Genomic DNA, 18,460 nt, shown 5'->3' with positions numbered 1-18,460 from the left:
TTGTGTTTTAAGTTTTCGTTTCACATGATTTGAAATATGTAATAATCTGATAATGCCTTTTGAAAAAATATAACTTTATACTGGGGTCCCCCTCCTAATAGTTGCTTCGTGCTAAGTTTCGCTTTTCTCCCTCTTCTGGTTTCTCCGTTATCACAGATGTTCCAGATAAATTGTCCATATATATATATATATATATATATATATATATATATATATATATGGTGTTTCAAAACAACACCGACAATGTTGGGGAGGTGATCCCTGCCATCATAAGACAAAAAGTATAGACCAATCTGGGCTTAGAAATCCGTCATTTTGGAGTTAGAGGCAGCCGAAAAAACTTAACTCCAATATTTGGGATCTATCCACACATCCACAAATACATGTTTCAGAATCCTGCGGTACTCACGCAATAATTTTTAAAGAAGGAGTTTGGTTACGGGCATATAATTTAAGTAGTCACCACCTACCTCTATAAAAATTGTTGCGGAAGTACTGAGGATTCTGAAACATAAATATTTGGTTAGGGCACATATTAGTTCCTAAGTAAAGTCTTGACCCGACTACGATAGGTCTCATAGTATTGGAGCTATGGACGTTTAAAGTTCATTTTGTTCATGTTTTCGGGAACCTATAACTCCGAAATGACGGACTTCTGTATCCAGGTTGGCCTATATAGAGTCTTTATGCTGAAACACCTTATATATATATATTATTTGTTCAAATAGTATATGTAGTATATTTTAGTATATTTTAATAAACATTGTTTGATGATGTGTTACAATCTGAATTGATCAATAGAATAACATACAATGTACTTATTTAACTGTAAGATATAGATTTTTATTGTTGTTGCAAATGCATTTATTTTCATTTTAGAATATCATTGAGCAAGCAGAAACTGCAGGCAGTATGGAGAACACGAAGTGTGTAGTGAAAGATCTAAAGGATGTAGAAGTACAAACTTCACCTATGGTAAGTTCTAAGATAAGATGAATATACAACTCTTTTCTTAGTATTATGATCTTTAAGGAACTAAGCGCTGATCTTACGCCATTAGTGGAACTTGCACTGTCTGAACGGCTATAGCAACTATATAGTTATAAATAATTATTATCACCATTATTTTCTATATTAGATATTGAGCAATAAATCACAGCAATTTACCAACTATTGGTAGCAAAGTCAAAGAGCACAAGGAAGTCATCTTTTAGAAAGATCTCGAATATTTCAGATTATTTTATGCACTTTGAATGCAAGGTAATATACGAGGATGGACCATTTATCATGATACGCCCTTGTAACTTTTAAGCCAGCTACGTTAAAAAAAAAAAAAAAACTCAAAACTCTGGAGGCAGCAATCTCCTGTTACAGGATAACGCTAAGTCCCACGTAGCTAGGGTGACCCGGGACACCATTCTACCCGTTGGATGGGAAACACTATTGCATCCGCCATACTCCCCGGACATTGCCGTCCGATTATCACCTCTTCCATTCCTTGGACAATCATCGTAGAGGACGCCAGTTCAAAGCCCTTAGTAGAGATGCTAAATGTATTTGATACCTTCTTTACTTCACGGCCCACCAAGTTCTACCGCGATGGAATCTATGGCCTTCTAGAACGTTGGGAGCAGGTCGTCGATGCTGATATGGACTATTTTTAATCTTCCAGGTACGTCTTAGGTGGCATATCGATGTTCGAAAAAGGTGGGTGAAAAAGCGACAGAACTTTCTTGGTTACCTATATATATATATATATATAAAACTGTACGTTGGTTTGGTAACTGTTAATCAGGTGTTATTGGAGAGAGTGTTGAATAAACCAATGAGTCCCTGTCGATATCTGCAGGTTACAAAGTTTCATCGAATTTTATCTATTACTTTTAAACTTACAAACGCATTTGAAGATAAATGGTCCATATATATATCCTTCCTCGTGCAAATGAGATTCAAAATTACACTGTAGGGATCCACACGTAACTTCCTACTGTGAATTCATATACGAATATTACACATGTTCCATTCAACGTTTCGTATTCAAAAGATAAGATTCTGTGTGAATAAATTCAAAAGATACTCACTTTTGCACTTCTGTATTCTTTACAGTTTTGTTCAAGTAATCATACTGTATAGAACTTCGAATTTTCACTGACTGCTATCATCATTATTAAGACGTTGGTAAGAATAAAATTATTTGGTGATGATATGATTATGAGATTTGTGGTCATAGAACGTGAAACTAAATCATCACTAGGTATACATTTGTAATGCTAATTTGTTGAGAATTTATTGTGAATTTTCATCTCAACCATTGTGCACAAATGTAAATAATTCCATTCATTCTGTCCCCACTAAGCCCTTTTGTTCTTACGTATGTCTTGTCACTGCTGCTAGCAGTCAGCAGAAATTCGACGTTTAATATATTAAATTGAACAAATCCATAACAGGACACAGATCTTTTGAATTTATTTATAAGACTGCTCTTCAAGCGGTTTAATTTAATGAGCACGCTTTCATTAATTCCAGGAATGTTTGGCAGAGCCTGTTGAAATAGTAGAAAATCTATCAACAATTCCAGAAATTCCAGAGGTGAGTGAAATTAATCCTAGATTAAGATCTACTGTTGGTTTTATACATATGTGGTATTAATACTTTGTATACACAATGATTTTGTTATGCGAAGTAATATACCAAAAGCTTGTCACTTTTTAATCAAATTGAATTTGATATTGGTGTGTAAGATATCCGTGGGTCTTTACGTGGGATGACGCTAACTCATATCCCGGAGAAGAAATTCGATGAATTGTTTCTACTGAAAGAACTACTTTAAAAGAATATATTCTCATTTAGATCTTGATTTTTACGAATGTTCTGAGAGTGAAGGGAATAAGGTAAATATTTTGGATTTTAAGGAACGTGACAGCTATTCCATAATTTTCGTGATGTTTACGAGTTTTAAAAAGTTTGAAATAGCAAATTATGTCATTGTATATGAGTACCTTTGGTACAGCAAAGCCTCTATGTGTTGGACGTCATTGTTTCCATAGCATATGAATCAATGCATCCTCCGACATCTATGCAAGTGCTAATCGTGAGTTTCGAATCCATTCCATCACTTCCGATTGCATCACGGTGTGTTGCGAAACTGTTCACATACATCTTCAATACGGTATTGTAAATTTAGGCAGTATTTAGGCAAGTTCCTTTCCCTAAATGTGAAGTTCCTTTCCTCCCACATTCGAAGCGGTCTAGCTTCACTCCAGTCCACTTGCGGACTATATGTCATATAAACATTTTTTCCTTGTTTGGTGCCAGAAATCTGTGGCTTCATTTTTCGCTATTTCGAGTGTAGCAATTTTGGGACACTCTGTATCAGGGCGTAAAATCCCGGTCACCAGGTCGCCACTGGCGACTAGAAATTTAGAGCTGGCAACCAGTGTTCAGTAGGAATGGTTTCTGCCTAAACTCACAGGGATACGCAGTTTGTTTCGCACTAAAATGTCACTGAGTGAGAAAAAACACGGAATGTGTCAAACCAAAATTCGGGGGGAAGAGAACCTTTCATAATTTGTACGTGAGAGATACTGGCAACCATCATTTTTGAATTGGCGAGTGCGTCTGACTGAAATTTTGCGTCCTGCTCTGTATGCAAATTTCTTTCGCTTTCTAAGTGCGTGGCAGTATATACAACCAGCATTGCGTTATTGTTGTGCAAGTTTACATAACGGTACAGGATAAATACCCGGGTAATTAAATAGTTGTAGAGAAATTATTTAAGGACATTATTCTTCCTCTCTTTTTATCCAGTTTCTTAATTAATATCGAGAATGACAGGTGTTTACTTTCTTTATCCAGGCTCTGAATTAAGGCCCGACAACAACGGGTGCTTAGTGCTAGAATAAAATAAAGCCTCTAAGCTGCTCAAATCTTTAACTTGGCCATTCTTATAATAATATACATCTATGGATGTATGAAAAACAATAAACATTATTTTAGTTCTGTAAGTTGACCACTTAAGTTGGAGTCGTATGCTATGGAAACAATGACGTCCAACACATAGAGGCTTTACTATTACGTCGTAACTACTGTCACTATGCAAAATTTGCTCAATGTAATTGAAGCCTCTCCCTCGGATTAATTTGGTCACGAAGGAACTGGAATGTTTTTAATCTACTAACGCTAAGTAAATTAGACAGTTTTTGGACATCATCAATCATAAAGTCTCATTTCAAAATCGCCTACTCTAGGAACCATGCAAAAAGAAAAAAAAATCTTGGTCATTCTTCCAAAATTCCTCTCGAAAGAACAAATAGTTAAGAACAAAACTAAAGTGAGCACATAAAAGCTTCGTTTCATTCAGCTCAATTATATGGTAGCGTTTTCATGATAAAACTACATTCTCTCAGTCTCCTCTTTTCCTGTGATCTGCTACAAGATATGGTGTTTTCAGTGTACACATGGTAAAACATGCGTTAAAAACAATATATTTGTGGTTACTATCGCCTTCAAAGAATTCCCCTTGTGCCTTTATAGATTGGGTTAAATAGGATTTCTGTATTTGGAAGGAAGTCTATAATTAATTTGTAAGGACACCCTTGAGATCCTTTAGGGCTGCGGTGGCTCAGTGTTAGAGCGTTCACCTCTGGTGCATGGAATCCCTGGTTCGATCCCAGCTCTGCCATGTGAACTTTGTGGTGGACAAACACCGTGTGCGTGGGTTTTCTTGGGGTTCTCCCTGTTTCCTTCCACGTTTTTCATTCCACCATTTATTAATTTCTCATCATCACCGTCTCCTTTAGTCTAGCCGGCATAACCGTGGGACGTAAAACTCAAAGATTTCATTTCGTTTCATTTTGAGTTCCTTTACCATATGTGGACATCAAAGATCTCGAAATATCTTTGTTCTTTTATCAGGGGCACTAATGTCGGTAAGTACCAGATATTACAAAAGGCAATTCGGGTGAAGAAGCAAAATGATATAATTCGATCATCAATGTTTTGAACTAGAAACTCTCTTATAGTGAGCAGATGTTGGCGCTTGATTTCTTATTTCATTTGCGTCATTGTTTTTATATGTAATTATATTAATTTGACAATAACAATTATTTTGGCAATAACAATATTAATTTGACTTTATCGACTTGAGGTTTTGCTTACGTTAAGTAAGCTTTAGGTAAGTTATGTATGACAACATTACTTACGTGGTTTCAACTATATCAGTGCATGGACAACACTGTAATTGGGAGACTTAAACTGTCACAATTTGACGTTCAAATGGGACAGAAATATGCCCCGAAGGTTCAGTAATGACCATCCAAAGACAACAGCGTCCCAGGAGAACCAAGATTTAGCCCTAACTGCCAGGTTGGACCGGTTGGTAACAGCAGAGGCATTTGCTAGGGACCTCTTCGTCACCATTGTCACGACTGTTTCCAGGAATACAATGTACAGTCTGTTATATGAACATGGGTTGTGAGCACGAAGACCTGCAGTATGCTGCTCACAGAGAGATGCACAGAATCTGGAACCCACTACAGCCCTTCCAATATTAGAGATGGAGATGGAGAATCATGGTACACTGTCATAAGTATTCGAACGGGAAGCTCTTATAACCCAAACATACGTATCATGACCTCATTCTGCACCAATATATACACCTTTTCAAGGATACAGTAAATTCTGACTTTCGCTTTATGAATGACAACGCATTTCACAGCCAGCGTCTTTGGTCAGTTGATATCTTGGAACGGAGAACATCATGTCCAGCCCACTCTCCTGATTTAAATCCCAATGAGCATGCATGGGACTGTGACGCATTGCATCATCAACGCTCTAAGACTCTCAATGCGTTGTGCATTGTGCTAATACAAGAGTGGAATGTCATGCTTGAACTGTTGTTCGAAACCTTGTCAACAATACGTCCAATCGCTGTATGATATGTCTTGCATTATGAGGTAATCACATAGGCTATTAACGCCTTTCCAACCATGGATGGAAATCTCATGAACCCTTCCAAATAACTCTTGCCTCTTCTACGGGCTCCAACTGTGTACTTTGTGCTTATATACACTAACAGAAATAATACACTGCTCCACAAAACTTAAGCAACTCGAAGAAAGTGGCAGAAAATAAAACGACACCATCACTGCACCAAGTATAATGAACAAACCGACGTTCTAGATGCACAACGCAACACAAGTGAAGACGAACAATACAGTTAGGATGTACAGAGTGACCAAAAAGTTCAGCACAACAATACCTCAACAGATGAAGCTGGATTGTGCGAGGGCATAGGCAGTCAATATGACCTCCATGCTCGTATGTGACCACCACGAACAGCTATACAGGCACATCTGGCCTCCAAGCTGCAAATCAGAGTGTTGATCAAGTCTTGTGGCAGATGTTGCCACTCCTCGAGGAGAGCTGCTCCCAGGTCAGGGAGAGTGCGTGATGGTGGACTGTACTGCGCTATTCGCCGTCCAATAGCATCCAATAGGTGCTTGATGGGATTCAAGTCCAGCGAATATGCAGGCTATGCAATACGCGTAATGTCTTCGCTCTCCAGATAGTCGGAAACAAGATGTGCACGGTGTGGGCGGGCATTGTCATCCATGAACAGGAAGTCTGGGCCAAATGCTCCGCGGAAATTGCGCATATGTGCATTCAGAATTTCATCCCGGTACCGTTGTACTGTTAAAGTGTCATGTTGCACAATATGGAGGTCCATTTTCCCATTCAGCATAATTCCACCCCACACCATAATGGAACCACCGCCATAGGAAGGCCGTTCAGCAATGAAGTTTGAATGATAGCGTGTTCTTGGCTCTCTCCACACTAAAGTCTGACCAGAATCATACGACAAACTGAATCTCGACTCATCGGAGAACATGACACGCGCCCACTGGTGTTCCCAGATGCAACATGTTCCTGACACCATGTGTAACGCGCACGTTTGTGCTCCACTTTCAATGGCGCACACAGCACAGGCCTTCCTGCATAGTCCTGCTCTGTTGAGCCGACGACGAACAGTTTCACGACTCACGCGTTGTTCTGTAGCCTGAAACAACTCATTGGCCAGTTGAGAGCGTGACTCTTGACGGATGCGTTTGGCAGAAATTGTGAGAAATCCGTCATCGACGGCCGACGTCTTCTTCGGAAGGCCTCCTCCATGACGTCTACTGACTTCACCTCCATTTTGGAAGCGACTTCACAGCCTTGACACAACGCTTTTGTTCACGTTGAATTCCTGGCCACTTCCACTTGCGATCGACCCAATTCCAACCGCCCAATTATTCGCCCGCGGTCAAAGTCACTCAAATGTCGTCTATCAGTCATTGCAAGATGTGTACCCCACACAAGAACCACTAACACAATGCTTGGAGCCTCGGACACTACTAGGCTGTGGTGTACGCCTCATGGCATAATTTGTTCACCGCACTTGAAACGGTTCTGCTTATGCAATAGAACGTGTGCTCGCCTTACCTGTGTGTCCCTGACGCGTCTCTGTGTATGTGCATGCCACTAACCAGTGTTGAATGGGCCCCACACGTCGCTTATACCACGTTCTCTCGGGTTGCTTAAGTTTTGTGGAGCAGTGTATTATTAACCTTGTCAGTGTTAAGTATAAGAATGACATATCGTCTTCGGTGTTTGAAATATTTCAATATATTCATTATTCAGTCAATATTTTTAATATATCTTGTATTTAACATAGATTTGATTGATAGATTAGGTAATAAAGATTTTGTAGTAATCTAAAAATAGTAAACTATTACAATAACACTTAACTTTTTACTAATATGGTTTCTCTTTCGGTTTCTTTCGCAGAAAACAGTAGGGACTATTTTTAAAAATATGAGGGAAAGTGCGATGCACAGCCCAAGCTCGTCCGAAGATTCTTGTACACATATGGTATGTTCGGTAAGTATTTGTTTTGCTACTGACAAATTTTGACAGCTACAATGATACCAATAATTCTATGGTTAATTTTTTATATTTTTACACTTGTCGAGAAGAATATTATGTAACTTATAGACAGTGGTAAAAATTAAGGGTCTGTATTTTCTTTACATATCGATCCGAAAAACAATATTCACGACCACATCCTCCTTATTGCTTGACGTGAAAGTTTTTGAACTGTTTTATCGAACATTTCAAGCACATTAGGATTGTATTGTTAGTGAACTTACACCAAACTTCGTGTGCACTAATTTGATATGAATAAAAGGTACGGACCTAACTTTCTCGTTCTAATTCCTTAAAGTAAATCATATTGTGCTGCAGTGATTACTGAAACATTTTCTTTTGAATTATGAATAAAATTATAAGATATTTCTGGATACTTTCACCCAAAGAAAACTAACCTATGTAGGCTTTTTCATAAGAAAATGAATTGAATTTTATTGCAGTCAATGATCATTTACATAGGCAGATTGCCATATGGTATAGAACACGTCAATGATATATTTATACAGATATATATTCATATTATACTAAAAACATAACTACTTTTACAGTATTTGGTAAATGATAAAGAAACATAATAAAATATTATGATTTCCTTGTATAAAAGATACAGATTTTTTTACGAAATAAAAAAATATAATATGTACAAAAATTACATTTACGACTTAGTAGAAACATAAATTAGTTTGCAAGTATTCCTCTACACTGTAAAAGTAGTGATTTAGCAACAGAGTACGTACTGACTTTTTGAAACTTTCATGACTTCGAGATGTAACTAGTGTTGTGAAGGCCTGGAAAAAATCGGAAATTTTGGGTTAAAAAAGTTTTTTTTACCGTTTTTTCCCCAAGCTTAAAAAAAACGGAAATTTTGGAAAAAATTGAAATTTTCGAATATTTTACTACATTATACTTTAAAAATGAAAACTATTTTATGTTTACTAGTTTACAGTTAAGATTATTGAGTAACGTTTCTTATATTAGAATAGGGAAATTTTGTGGTAACAAATATATGTGAACCATGGTGTATTCAAAGTTAGCACCGTGATAAAATGGAATTATGGTTACAAAAGAAACTAAAATATAATCCTGGTTGGATTAATTAATATAGACGCATTTAAATTATCTTAAGCAATCTTATTAAGTTCCCGCTTTATGGCGGGTAAAGTTAAAATAGCGGGGCCAGAACCATTTTAGTTAATACCGGTATGTTAAAATTAAATATACATTTTATGGAGATACGTATCTTTCTTGTGCTATGTAAAGTTTCCGGAAATTTTGAAGCCATTAGAAAAAATGTTTTGTTGGGAAGTGTTGGCAAAAACCGGAAATTATAATTTAGAAACTATTTCCTTGCCTGATGATAATCTTATTTGCTGTAACGTGTCTCCAGCATATATACAATGTACAGTATTTCGCTAACAAAAAAAAAAAAAAAAAAAAAAAAAATACTTAAAGCAACAGGTTAATAATTTTACATTTTAGTTTTCTGATTTCTGTTAAAAATCCCTCTTTATTATTTGTATATTTTTCGAACAACTCAATCTTATTTACACATACATACATACAATGCACAAGTGCGTAAATTTGAGCAGCGAGAAACATATTAAAGAATTTAACATGTGAAACTTCCGTTTGTTATTACTAAAGATTAGGAGAATACCTGTTCTTCTCATGGGGAGAATACGTCTCATTTTGGACATAAAGGGCACCAAAACTTTCACCAATGAACATAGGGACTCCCAAAACTGTGAATTCGATAGTAGTATCGCTCATTTTCAATTATTTTTACATGTCACCCGTCCCCTTTAGGAGTACTAATGGGGGCTGAATTTACATTTAAACGGGATAGGAAATGTCACTGTTCACCTCAGGGACCCCGAAAACTATGGATTCGACACTAATATCGGTAATTTTCGATCATTTTTTATAAATATCAATCCATTCCCCCTTCCTGAAGTTAGGGCACTGAATTTGGATTTAAACGGCATCGGAAGTGTTACTGTTCGTCTCAGCGACCCCGAAAACTATGGATTCGACACTAATGTAGGTCATTTTTTATCATTTTCATACATCTCCTCTCTCCAGCTTCCAAGTTATAGTGCTGAATTTGGATTTAAACGGCATCGGAAATGTTACTGTTCATCTCAGTGACCCCCAAAACTATGAATTCAGCACTAATATTGGTCATTTTTTGTCATTTTTATATATCTCCCCTCTCTCCACCTCAAGTTGCGGGCCTGAATTTGCATTTAAATGGCATCGAAAGTGTCACTGTTCATCCCAGCGACCCCAAAACTATGGATTCGACACTAATATCGCTAATTTTCGATGCCATTTATCGATGCCATTCGATGCCATAATATATATATATATATATATATATATATATATATATATATATATATATATATATATATATATATATATATATATATATATATATATACCTTCCTGCCCCAAAGTTACGGCGCTGAATTTGGATTTAAATGGCATCGGAAATGTCACTGTTTATCTCAGCGACCCCGAAAATTAGGAATTGGACACTAATATCGGATATTTTCGCTATATTTCTCCTCCCCTTCCCTCAAGTTGAACCTACAAAGTGAAATGATAAAAACCATCCCGAATCTCATCTATGTTGAAAATTTTATCGAAGTTGGTCGTGCGGTTTAAGAGTTATATTGAAATTTCTCAACTTACATTTTCCACGCGTTCGAAAAAGTAATAATTCCATTAGTATTAAAATTAACCTAATACAAAGATTTTTGTTATTTTCCCAATTTTTCCGAAAAGAAACCGGAAAGCAGTAGCGTACGCAGGAATTTATTTCGAGGAGGGTCCAAACTGAATATGAGGGTATTTTATATTAAAATTTCTATAATTGCCCCTAAAATTAGGCTAAATTTACACAAAAGTTGAAATTTCGGGGAGGGTCCGGACCCCCAGGACCCACCCCCTGCGTACGTCCCTGCCGGAAAGAAAAGGTTTTTTACCAACAGGTTCAAAATTTCCTGAAATTTTACACTAGATGTCTCTTCGTTCTCGTATGATATTCATGTTTATCTTAGTTCTTTTTGTACAGTTCTTATTTCTTGTGGACCAAAAATAATGTTCCCTATATATACAATGATGGAATTAGAAGAATATTTAGGTCTTTGAATAGCGTTCTGCAAAAAGTAAAATATGAAGTATTGGTGACTATTCTTATCACTTTCTTTTAGAGTATAAACACTTTTAAATTCAGTGGTTAAACCCCAAAAGCCTACTCCATATTTGATTTTGCTGTAAAACAGTGCATGGTAATCTGTTAGTACTGCTTTTCTGCTTAAAATGGGAACAAGTGACCTTATTAAGAAAATTACGGAGGATAATTTATGGGATAATTTACCAATATATTGAGACCAGGACAAATAAGTATCCATCAGAAGACCAAGAAATTTCACTGTTTCGGTTGGCTTCGTCATTTTTTCGTCTATTCGAAGTACTGGATATGATGTTAATTTAGCGTGGTTATAATGAAAGTATAAGCATAATGTTTTGTCGGAGTTTAGAAATAGTTTGTTGTTTGCAAATCAGGAAATTACCTGTGACATATTGTTATCTATTTTTATTTATTTATTTTTATTTTGAGTGATTCTGATTTTATAATGGCGTTCATATTGTCTGCATATAAAACAACTTAAGTTTCTCTAAGGTTGTCTGGCATAGCATTTATGTAGAGAAGAAACAGTATAGGTCCTAAAGTTGATCCTTGTGGAACACCTACGTTGATGTATTTTATGTCAAATGTTACAATTAATAATGAAATACTTATATATGAAATAATGACATTGCAGAAGTCTTATTTCATAAAACCGTCAAAAAAAAAAAAAAAAACTCATCGCAAGAGTAAACTATCCCTTATGGATATTCTCATGGAAGTTATTTACACAACGTTAAAGAAATTTTAATGAAACCGAAGTAAGGGGGCGCAAAATTCTCATATATAATGTTACTCATGTTAGGAAAATGCATGTGCACATATATAAGATGGATGAAAAAAATAATAAAAAGTGCTCAAAATCAAGGAAAAGCAGGGATTATTTTTGAAAATTTTCTTACTCTTTGCTTCAACCATGATGGCGCTTCGCGACTGGTATGCCAACATCATTCATATATACGGGGGCGCTGTCGTATACTCTCATCCCGGGCCCTAATTTTCCACATCACGACCTGGCTAACAATGAGTGTACATAGAACTACCATTGTTGAAAGGGATTACAATAATTCAATCCGAAGGCAAATACAGCTGTGGTTCTTCTATCTACAATGCACCATGTGGAGGAAAAGGATAATAAACCAGAGATAATTCTACAATGTAACAAAACCAAGGGAGGTGTAGATTCCTTGGACCATATTGTATATGCATATATGTCAAAAAATCGAACTAATCGATGGTCTTTAGCATTTTTATGGATTGTTTAGATGTCTGTGGCGTGGTTGGTTATGTTGTGTGGACTAATACTCACCCCGAGTGGCATGTTGGTGCTCATAATATAAGAATTCTGGTTGATGTCGCAGAAAGTCTTGTGCTAGATCATATCCAATGAAGGTCTAAGGGTCTGCAAAATACAATTCTCACAAGTATAAAGCAAATCTTGCCTCAAATACAACCATCATCAACAACAAAAGAGGGTACTAAGAAGAGGAAGAGATGCAACCTTTGTCCGTAGACTAAAAGAAGCAAACAAAAGCAAGTTTGCGACGTTTGCAGTAAACCCTGTGCAACTAACACAGCAAGACAACCATAACTTGTAAAAAAAATGTAAAAGAGACTAACAAATACCTCCATCTGGACATAAAACTCACGTGTGAATAGTGACACTTGAAAATTTATATGAAAAACAAGTAAAAAATATAGTGTTGAAAACAAGAAAAACTATTATGTACATATATAACTTTATTTCTACATACATAATTGTACACTGTAAATAATAAAATTTAAAGTAAATATACCTTGAATTACAAATATATATATATATATATATATATATATATATATATATATATATATATATATATATATATATATATATATATATATATATATATATATATATATATATATATATATATATATATATATATATTCTACATTAGTCGGAACAGTATGTAACAATAGCCATTGAATTTTGCGTGCTCTGTACTTAAAATTTACACTTGGCCTGACAGGCCTCGGTTGCTCGTCAACGTTACAAAATTGTCTTGCTTGGACAAGGGTTAATATATCATTTGCAAAAGGAGCTACAGCTGTTAATCCGATTCCATCAATAATAAATAAATGAGCAGTTTCGAATTTGTCATTGCCTCCTCTAAGAAATTGGACTGATTACAGACCTGATAGTAATACATCTAAATATTAATTGAATTGGGTGAACGTTTTTACAATTGAGTTGGGTAATTTCTGTTGATATTTTACTATCTTAAATACGTAATATATGTAATTTTCATGCTGTTGAAACTTTTGAAGTTCCTGTTATATTTTTCTAGGCAAATTGCGTTATACAGAAAAATGAAAGCGTTCAGACCGTGCTAACGTCTAACGATCTAGAGAAACTTCGGATTTTTGTAGAAATGATCATGAACACTGAAGAGTTTCAGAAAATCATTAAGGTACGTAACGCAATATGTTTGTCTAAATGCTAAGAGGAATTCCAATTATATCAAATGCCGTTAATAGGCCCTATATGCATAAAAGTTAACTAAAATGTGTCTATAGTTTTCACATCACACTTCTTAAACTAACACAATTGAATAACATATTGTTTCATATGTTTTTCTATCGCTTACAGCGCATTAAGTTCACTGAGCAAATTAAGCTAAGAAGTTTTCCATATGAGATCTGAATGATCCATTAAATTTGTTCCAATCATTACCAGTGAAATAATAATTAAACCAGAATTATCATAGTTCTCTTTTATATGCCCACTCGGTTTTTTTAAAATTAAGATAATCATTCAGCCATATGTTCTGCAACAATGAAATTGGCCTGGTTTTGTATCAATTCTAGAAAATCGAAAGTTGAAATAAATAGTTCTTAATAGTTGCGAATATTTGTATCTGTCGAGCACAAAGAAAATGTGTAATAGTTGACCGCAGCTCGGAAGACGGTCATCTGCTAACACTGTGCAGGAAAGTGCATCCATATGACGGAAATTGACGTCACAAGGTCACATGGTGATGGATTGGCATAGGAAAAAGGCCTGTAAAATTTTAAAATGTCATTCAACGGTGTATAAATTTAATGTAGACTTAGAAGTGTTTAAAGTTGTGTAAAGCACAACAGAAACAGTCGTTCAAAAGATAGAAAAAGCATTTATACTTGATTCACTTTTTTTTTTGGTCAGATGTCCTCTCTTCCACTTCATAAAATGCGAAAATTTAAGCGAGGCTGATTCCGGCTTAGTCGATTCGATTCGATTAAGGGATTCAGGTTGAACGGGTGGATTTTGAACAAAAGTGAATCAAAGTTTGGGTTGTTTGAAGCTCAGTTTTAATTATTATAAAATTTCCGACAAAAGTCGATAAACAATTACTTAATCAGCTTATGAGTGCAAATCTTAAGTTCGAAACAAAACAGAAAAAATATAAGAAGAAATATCTAATTAACGTGGACAGTAAAGGAAAACTAAGTGAAAAGTAAGAATGTTTAATCTATGAGAAATTATCACAGTTTAGATTGGATCGACCAATAACGAAGTTCAGAGTTTTGATTCATATCAGCAAAAATTACAAGTTGAAAAATATTTGTCTTAAAGTGATAAAAATAAGAGTAAGCAGTCCATATTGATTTTTGGTTAACTACGCAAGAATTAGAGATCGCTGCAACATATCTACCGAATGAAAAATAAAATATCACATTTTACAATATTTGATTTTGAGTCCGGTGGAGGGGGATTACTGGGAGAAAATGTTCATTCTTGTGAGACCAAGTCCAATAAATATAGTTTTCCATCCACTCAAGTAAACCACTTAGCGGGATATAATGTTATCGATTGCCGTTAGTAAAATATAGTAGGGTTGGGGCCAGGGGCGTCACTTAGGGGCGGCAGGGAGGTGCATTTGCCCCCCACCCTGTGTTTGAGATGTATATAGATTTTATCAATAGAATAGTAGTAAATCAGTGAAAAACGCGAAATTTTACTTATTATCAAGGGGTCTTGCCCTCCCCCAAGCAAAATCTGAAATGCTTCTGGTTGGGGCAGTTGAATGAGTTTACGGTTTTCTAAGTGGGTGAAAATCATTTTTCGATTAATTCCGGTATAATCTCTCTCGGAGGTTTATTTGGTCAATTGCTAACATGCGCATTCAATGTTAATGTGGCAAAAATGAATATACTTGTTCATATACTAAATCCGAAGTAAAAATGCGGTAAATTACAAAATTCGTTTTTCACAGTGAGTGTTGGACGTACGATCTTGACAGGAAACGGATTAATAAACACTGTCCTATTTTCCTATTCCAAAATGTCTAGCTTCGCCTATTCATATTCGTCTTTACTGTGTACTGCAGTTAGCAATGACCAAATGTAGGTTACACAGGAATGGACAATAAGAATCGTTAGTTTGAATAACAAAGTAGAAAATCGAGTAGTGATAAGGAAACAGAAATATTAGATATGTTTGAGTCAAAGCAAAACATTTTTGTAAGTAAGTTCATGCATAGAATTATTGTCGTGGTTGTTCAAGACTCTTACAAGAGGTATTTCGTAACTTTCGTTAAGTCACCATGGGGAGGACAATCAATGTAAATGACGGAACGGCGATAAGGTAAATTGCCAACAGGTCATCGCATATCACCCATACCGAAAGACAGATTTTGTCATTCAATCATTGTGAAGCAGCGAACGTGAAAATATACCGGGCACGATCAAAACGCCCGCCAAGTGTATACTAGGTGATATACTGTAATTCGATTTCTCAAGTGGAAGGGTATAATACAGATGCACTTCATCGTCGCATGGGGAAGGTCCACGGCGGGAACTTCATAAGTGATGGTTGTGTACAAGAATTCTGCAGAACTTAATGATCTTACTGAACCTACACGGCGAGAATAGTCTATATGTGACAGCAGACAACGCGTGATGAATATGTGAATCCTTGAGTTTCGTGAAAGATGTAGGTTGTGTTTTCTGAACTCATATCAGAATTTCAGTTGACTTAGCAGCTTCTTAGAGTTCATATTTTACGGTCGCTTTGATTGCATTTGGTATCTTTTCACGCTGATTACTAAACAATGGTTGAACAACAGTATTCGTCTTTTAGTGTAAGGGTAGGCGATGTCTAATGAACTATTTTTCGCATCCCCGTTTCGTCCTCTCACGTGGCTTAATGGAGATTGAAAAAAGTATCACTTGTACTTATGTTATTTAATAAATTTCAATATAGTAAAAAAGACATCTCAAAATTTCCATTTCTTTATACTTTAAACGAAATTAACTTATTTCCACAGAACGACAAGAACTCCAACAATTTAAACACAGCAACCAGAGATTTAAATACGGAATCCTCTCACTCCAAGGTTGTTTCAACAATAACAAAAGCCGCCAAAGACAATTCGCTGCTAACAAAACAAGTTTCTGAACCTGCAAATCTAGAAGGGTCTGTCCGACATTTTTCATTAGCGAAGTCGACCGTGAAGCCACCAGTAACACGGACAAATCACAAAACTGTCAACAAAGATAGAAAAACAACAACTGCTCAACAAACTAGCTGCACGAAACGAAATGCAAAAGGATATCATCAGGTAATAAATGAACCACTAAGGATAATAATTCACACTTTTGTCTAAATTTAGTTAGACTACTTATACAGCAGTAAAAGGAATACCTTCCGTAAGCGATTTCGCTTCTTTTGTTATTACACATAATTACGAATTGACAAAATGTTTGCTAATTTATTTTTTAATAGCCAATTTTTATTATTTTTATTACTTTAAATTTTTGTGACGATCGAATTTAATTTAAACCTATTATTAATAGATCACGAGCAATTCATCTTTGCATAGCGCCAAACCACTAACCATGTTATGCAAGGTATTTCTATATCTATAAACAAATAAGGATTTACAATCACGTACCGACATGTTACTCTGCCTACTTCGCTATTGTTCAGTAAGCATTATTTTTCCAGTTGGACTACCACGTTAATATTTTGTGTCAAAGAGTACTTACCAACAGTCAAAGCAGAATGAAAAATCAATAAGTAGAGGAAATCTGCAAGTATAAGGAGCGTACCCGAAGGTAATGAAATGGCTGATTCAATTTGTATTAATTGATGTAGATTGTCCAAATTCCAGAAGTTGTTGGAGAAACTCTTCCTCTATACAAGTACGTATTTATCCTTTGTTAATTGAAGATAAATAATGGACACGAAGTACAAACACTGGAAAAGAAGGAGACAGTTTGTATTATTTGATTACAATTACGATTCCCAGGGTCAAAACTCGCCAGTAGGGTTGAAGCAGTATTTTCGGTTCAAGAGTTTTATTTTGGGAAGGTAGACAAGAAAAATTAACAATATTGTTAGTGTTAATAGTTTCTTCATTTTCCTGTATCCTTTCGCACTTTGCAATTGTATTAATGTAAGTCTAAAAATTCACCTTATATACATATATAACTAAAAGGTATAGAAATATTTTCAATCTTCTAATAACTTAAGTAATCTTGCTACTCATGGAATATTTTAATATGAAGTATTGTTTTGCTGCTTTCCTGTAGTGCTAATTTTGTAGTAAAAGTATTTCATATGGATGGATCACTTAATAACTATATTTACAAAATTCCAGATTTAGCTAAAGACCAATTTACATTGAAATATATAGCAATTTGATAACTAATAAAATAATAATATATCTACTTCAGGTAATTTTAAGAGTTCCTGCTAATTTCGTGAATCTGTAGTAAAGTTTAATCATTCCTTTAGAGCACTTATTATTCTATAAAATTTCAATCAAGCTACCAATTTCTCTAACAGATACATCGCAGTGCCTTTGACACAAATCATATAAATGTGAGACTGAATTGCTCAATGTACTTATTATTATTAGAACAAAATTGTAGACAAACTCATGTGGTAATGGCGTTATACCGACAAACTGTAGGAGATGATTCCTCACATCAAAATAAGAGAAAAAGTTCATATGAACCTATGACGAAAAGTACATAGTTTCAGAACTAGGGCTGTCCAAAATCGCGAAAAAGCCAAATTTCCAGAGGCCCTAGTTCCAATTCCAGAAACCGTGGTTGGTGGTCCTTATCAGCCTAAAGGAAGTCACGCATACACAATTTTAAAATGCATATTTCATCCATTGCTAAAAGGTGTAGAAGGTATTCCCCACAGGGTCTAATTCTCATATATGCTCTCAATATAGTTTTCAGATATACTATAATTTCAAGGAGGGTCCAAAGTAGGCAGGAGGTAAGCCTTGACAGCAATGAACAAGGAATCCTTTGGCG

The 18,460-nt window shown here is 35.5% G+C and overlaps 1 protein-coding gene across 12 annotated transcripts in view; it reads left to right on the top strand.

Annotated features, from left to right (window-relative positions):
* Window positions 1-18,460, top strand: part of LOC145693591 (uncharacterized) — a 506,014-nt gene that overhangs the window by 287,653 nt on the left and 199,901 nt on the right. For all 12 annotated transcript variants that reach the window (XM_081769709.1, XM_081769703.1, XM_081769706.1 and 9 more), the window contains 5 exons: window positions 880-975; window positions 2,527-2,589; window positions 7,828-7,920; window positions 13,495-13,617; window positions 16,456-16,749. In XM_081769709.1, the coding sequence (XP_081625835.1) occupies window positions 880-975; window positions 2,527-2,589; window positions 7,828-7,920; window positions 13,495-13,617; window positions 16,456-16,749 (669 nt within the window). The remainder of the gene's footprint in view (window positions 1-879; window positions 976-2,526; window positions 2,590-7,827; window positions 7,921-13,494; window positions 13,618-16,455; window positions 16,750-18,460) is intronic.

The sequence above is a fragment of the Thermobia domestica genome, chromosome 8 (assembly GCF_964235325.1).
Source record: "Thermobia domestica chromosome 8, izTheDome1.hap1.1, whole genome shotgun sequence".
Lineage (NCBI taxonomy): Eukaryota > Metazoa > Arthropoda > Insecta > Zygentoma > Lepismatidae > Thermobia > Thermobia domestica.
This window is presented reverse-complemented; position numbering and strand designations above follow the sequence as displayed.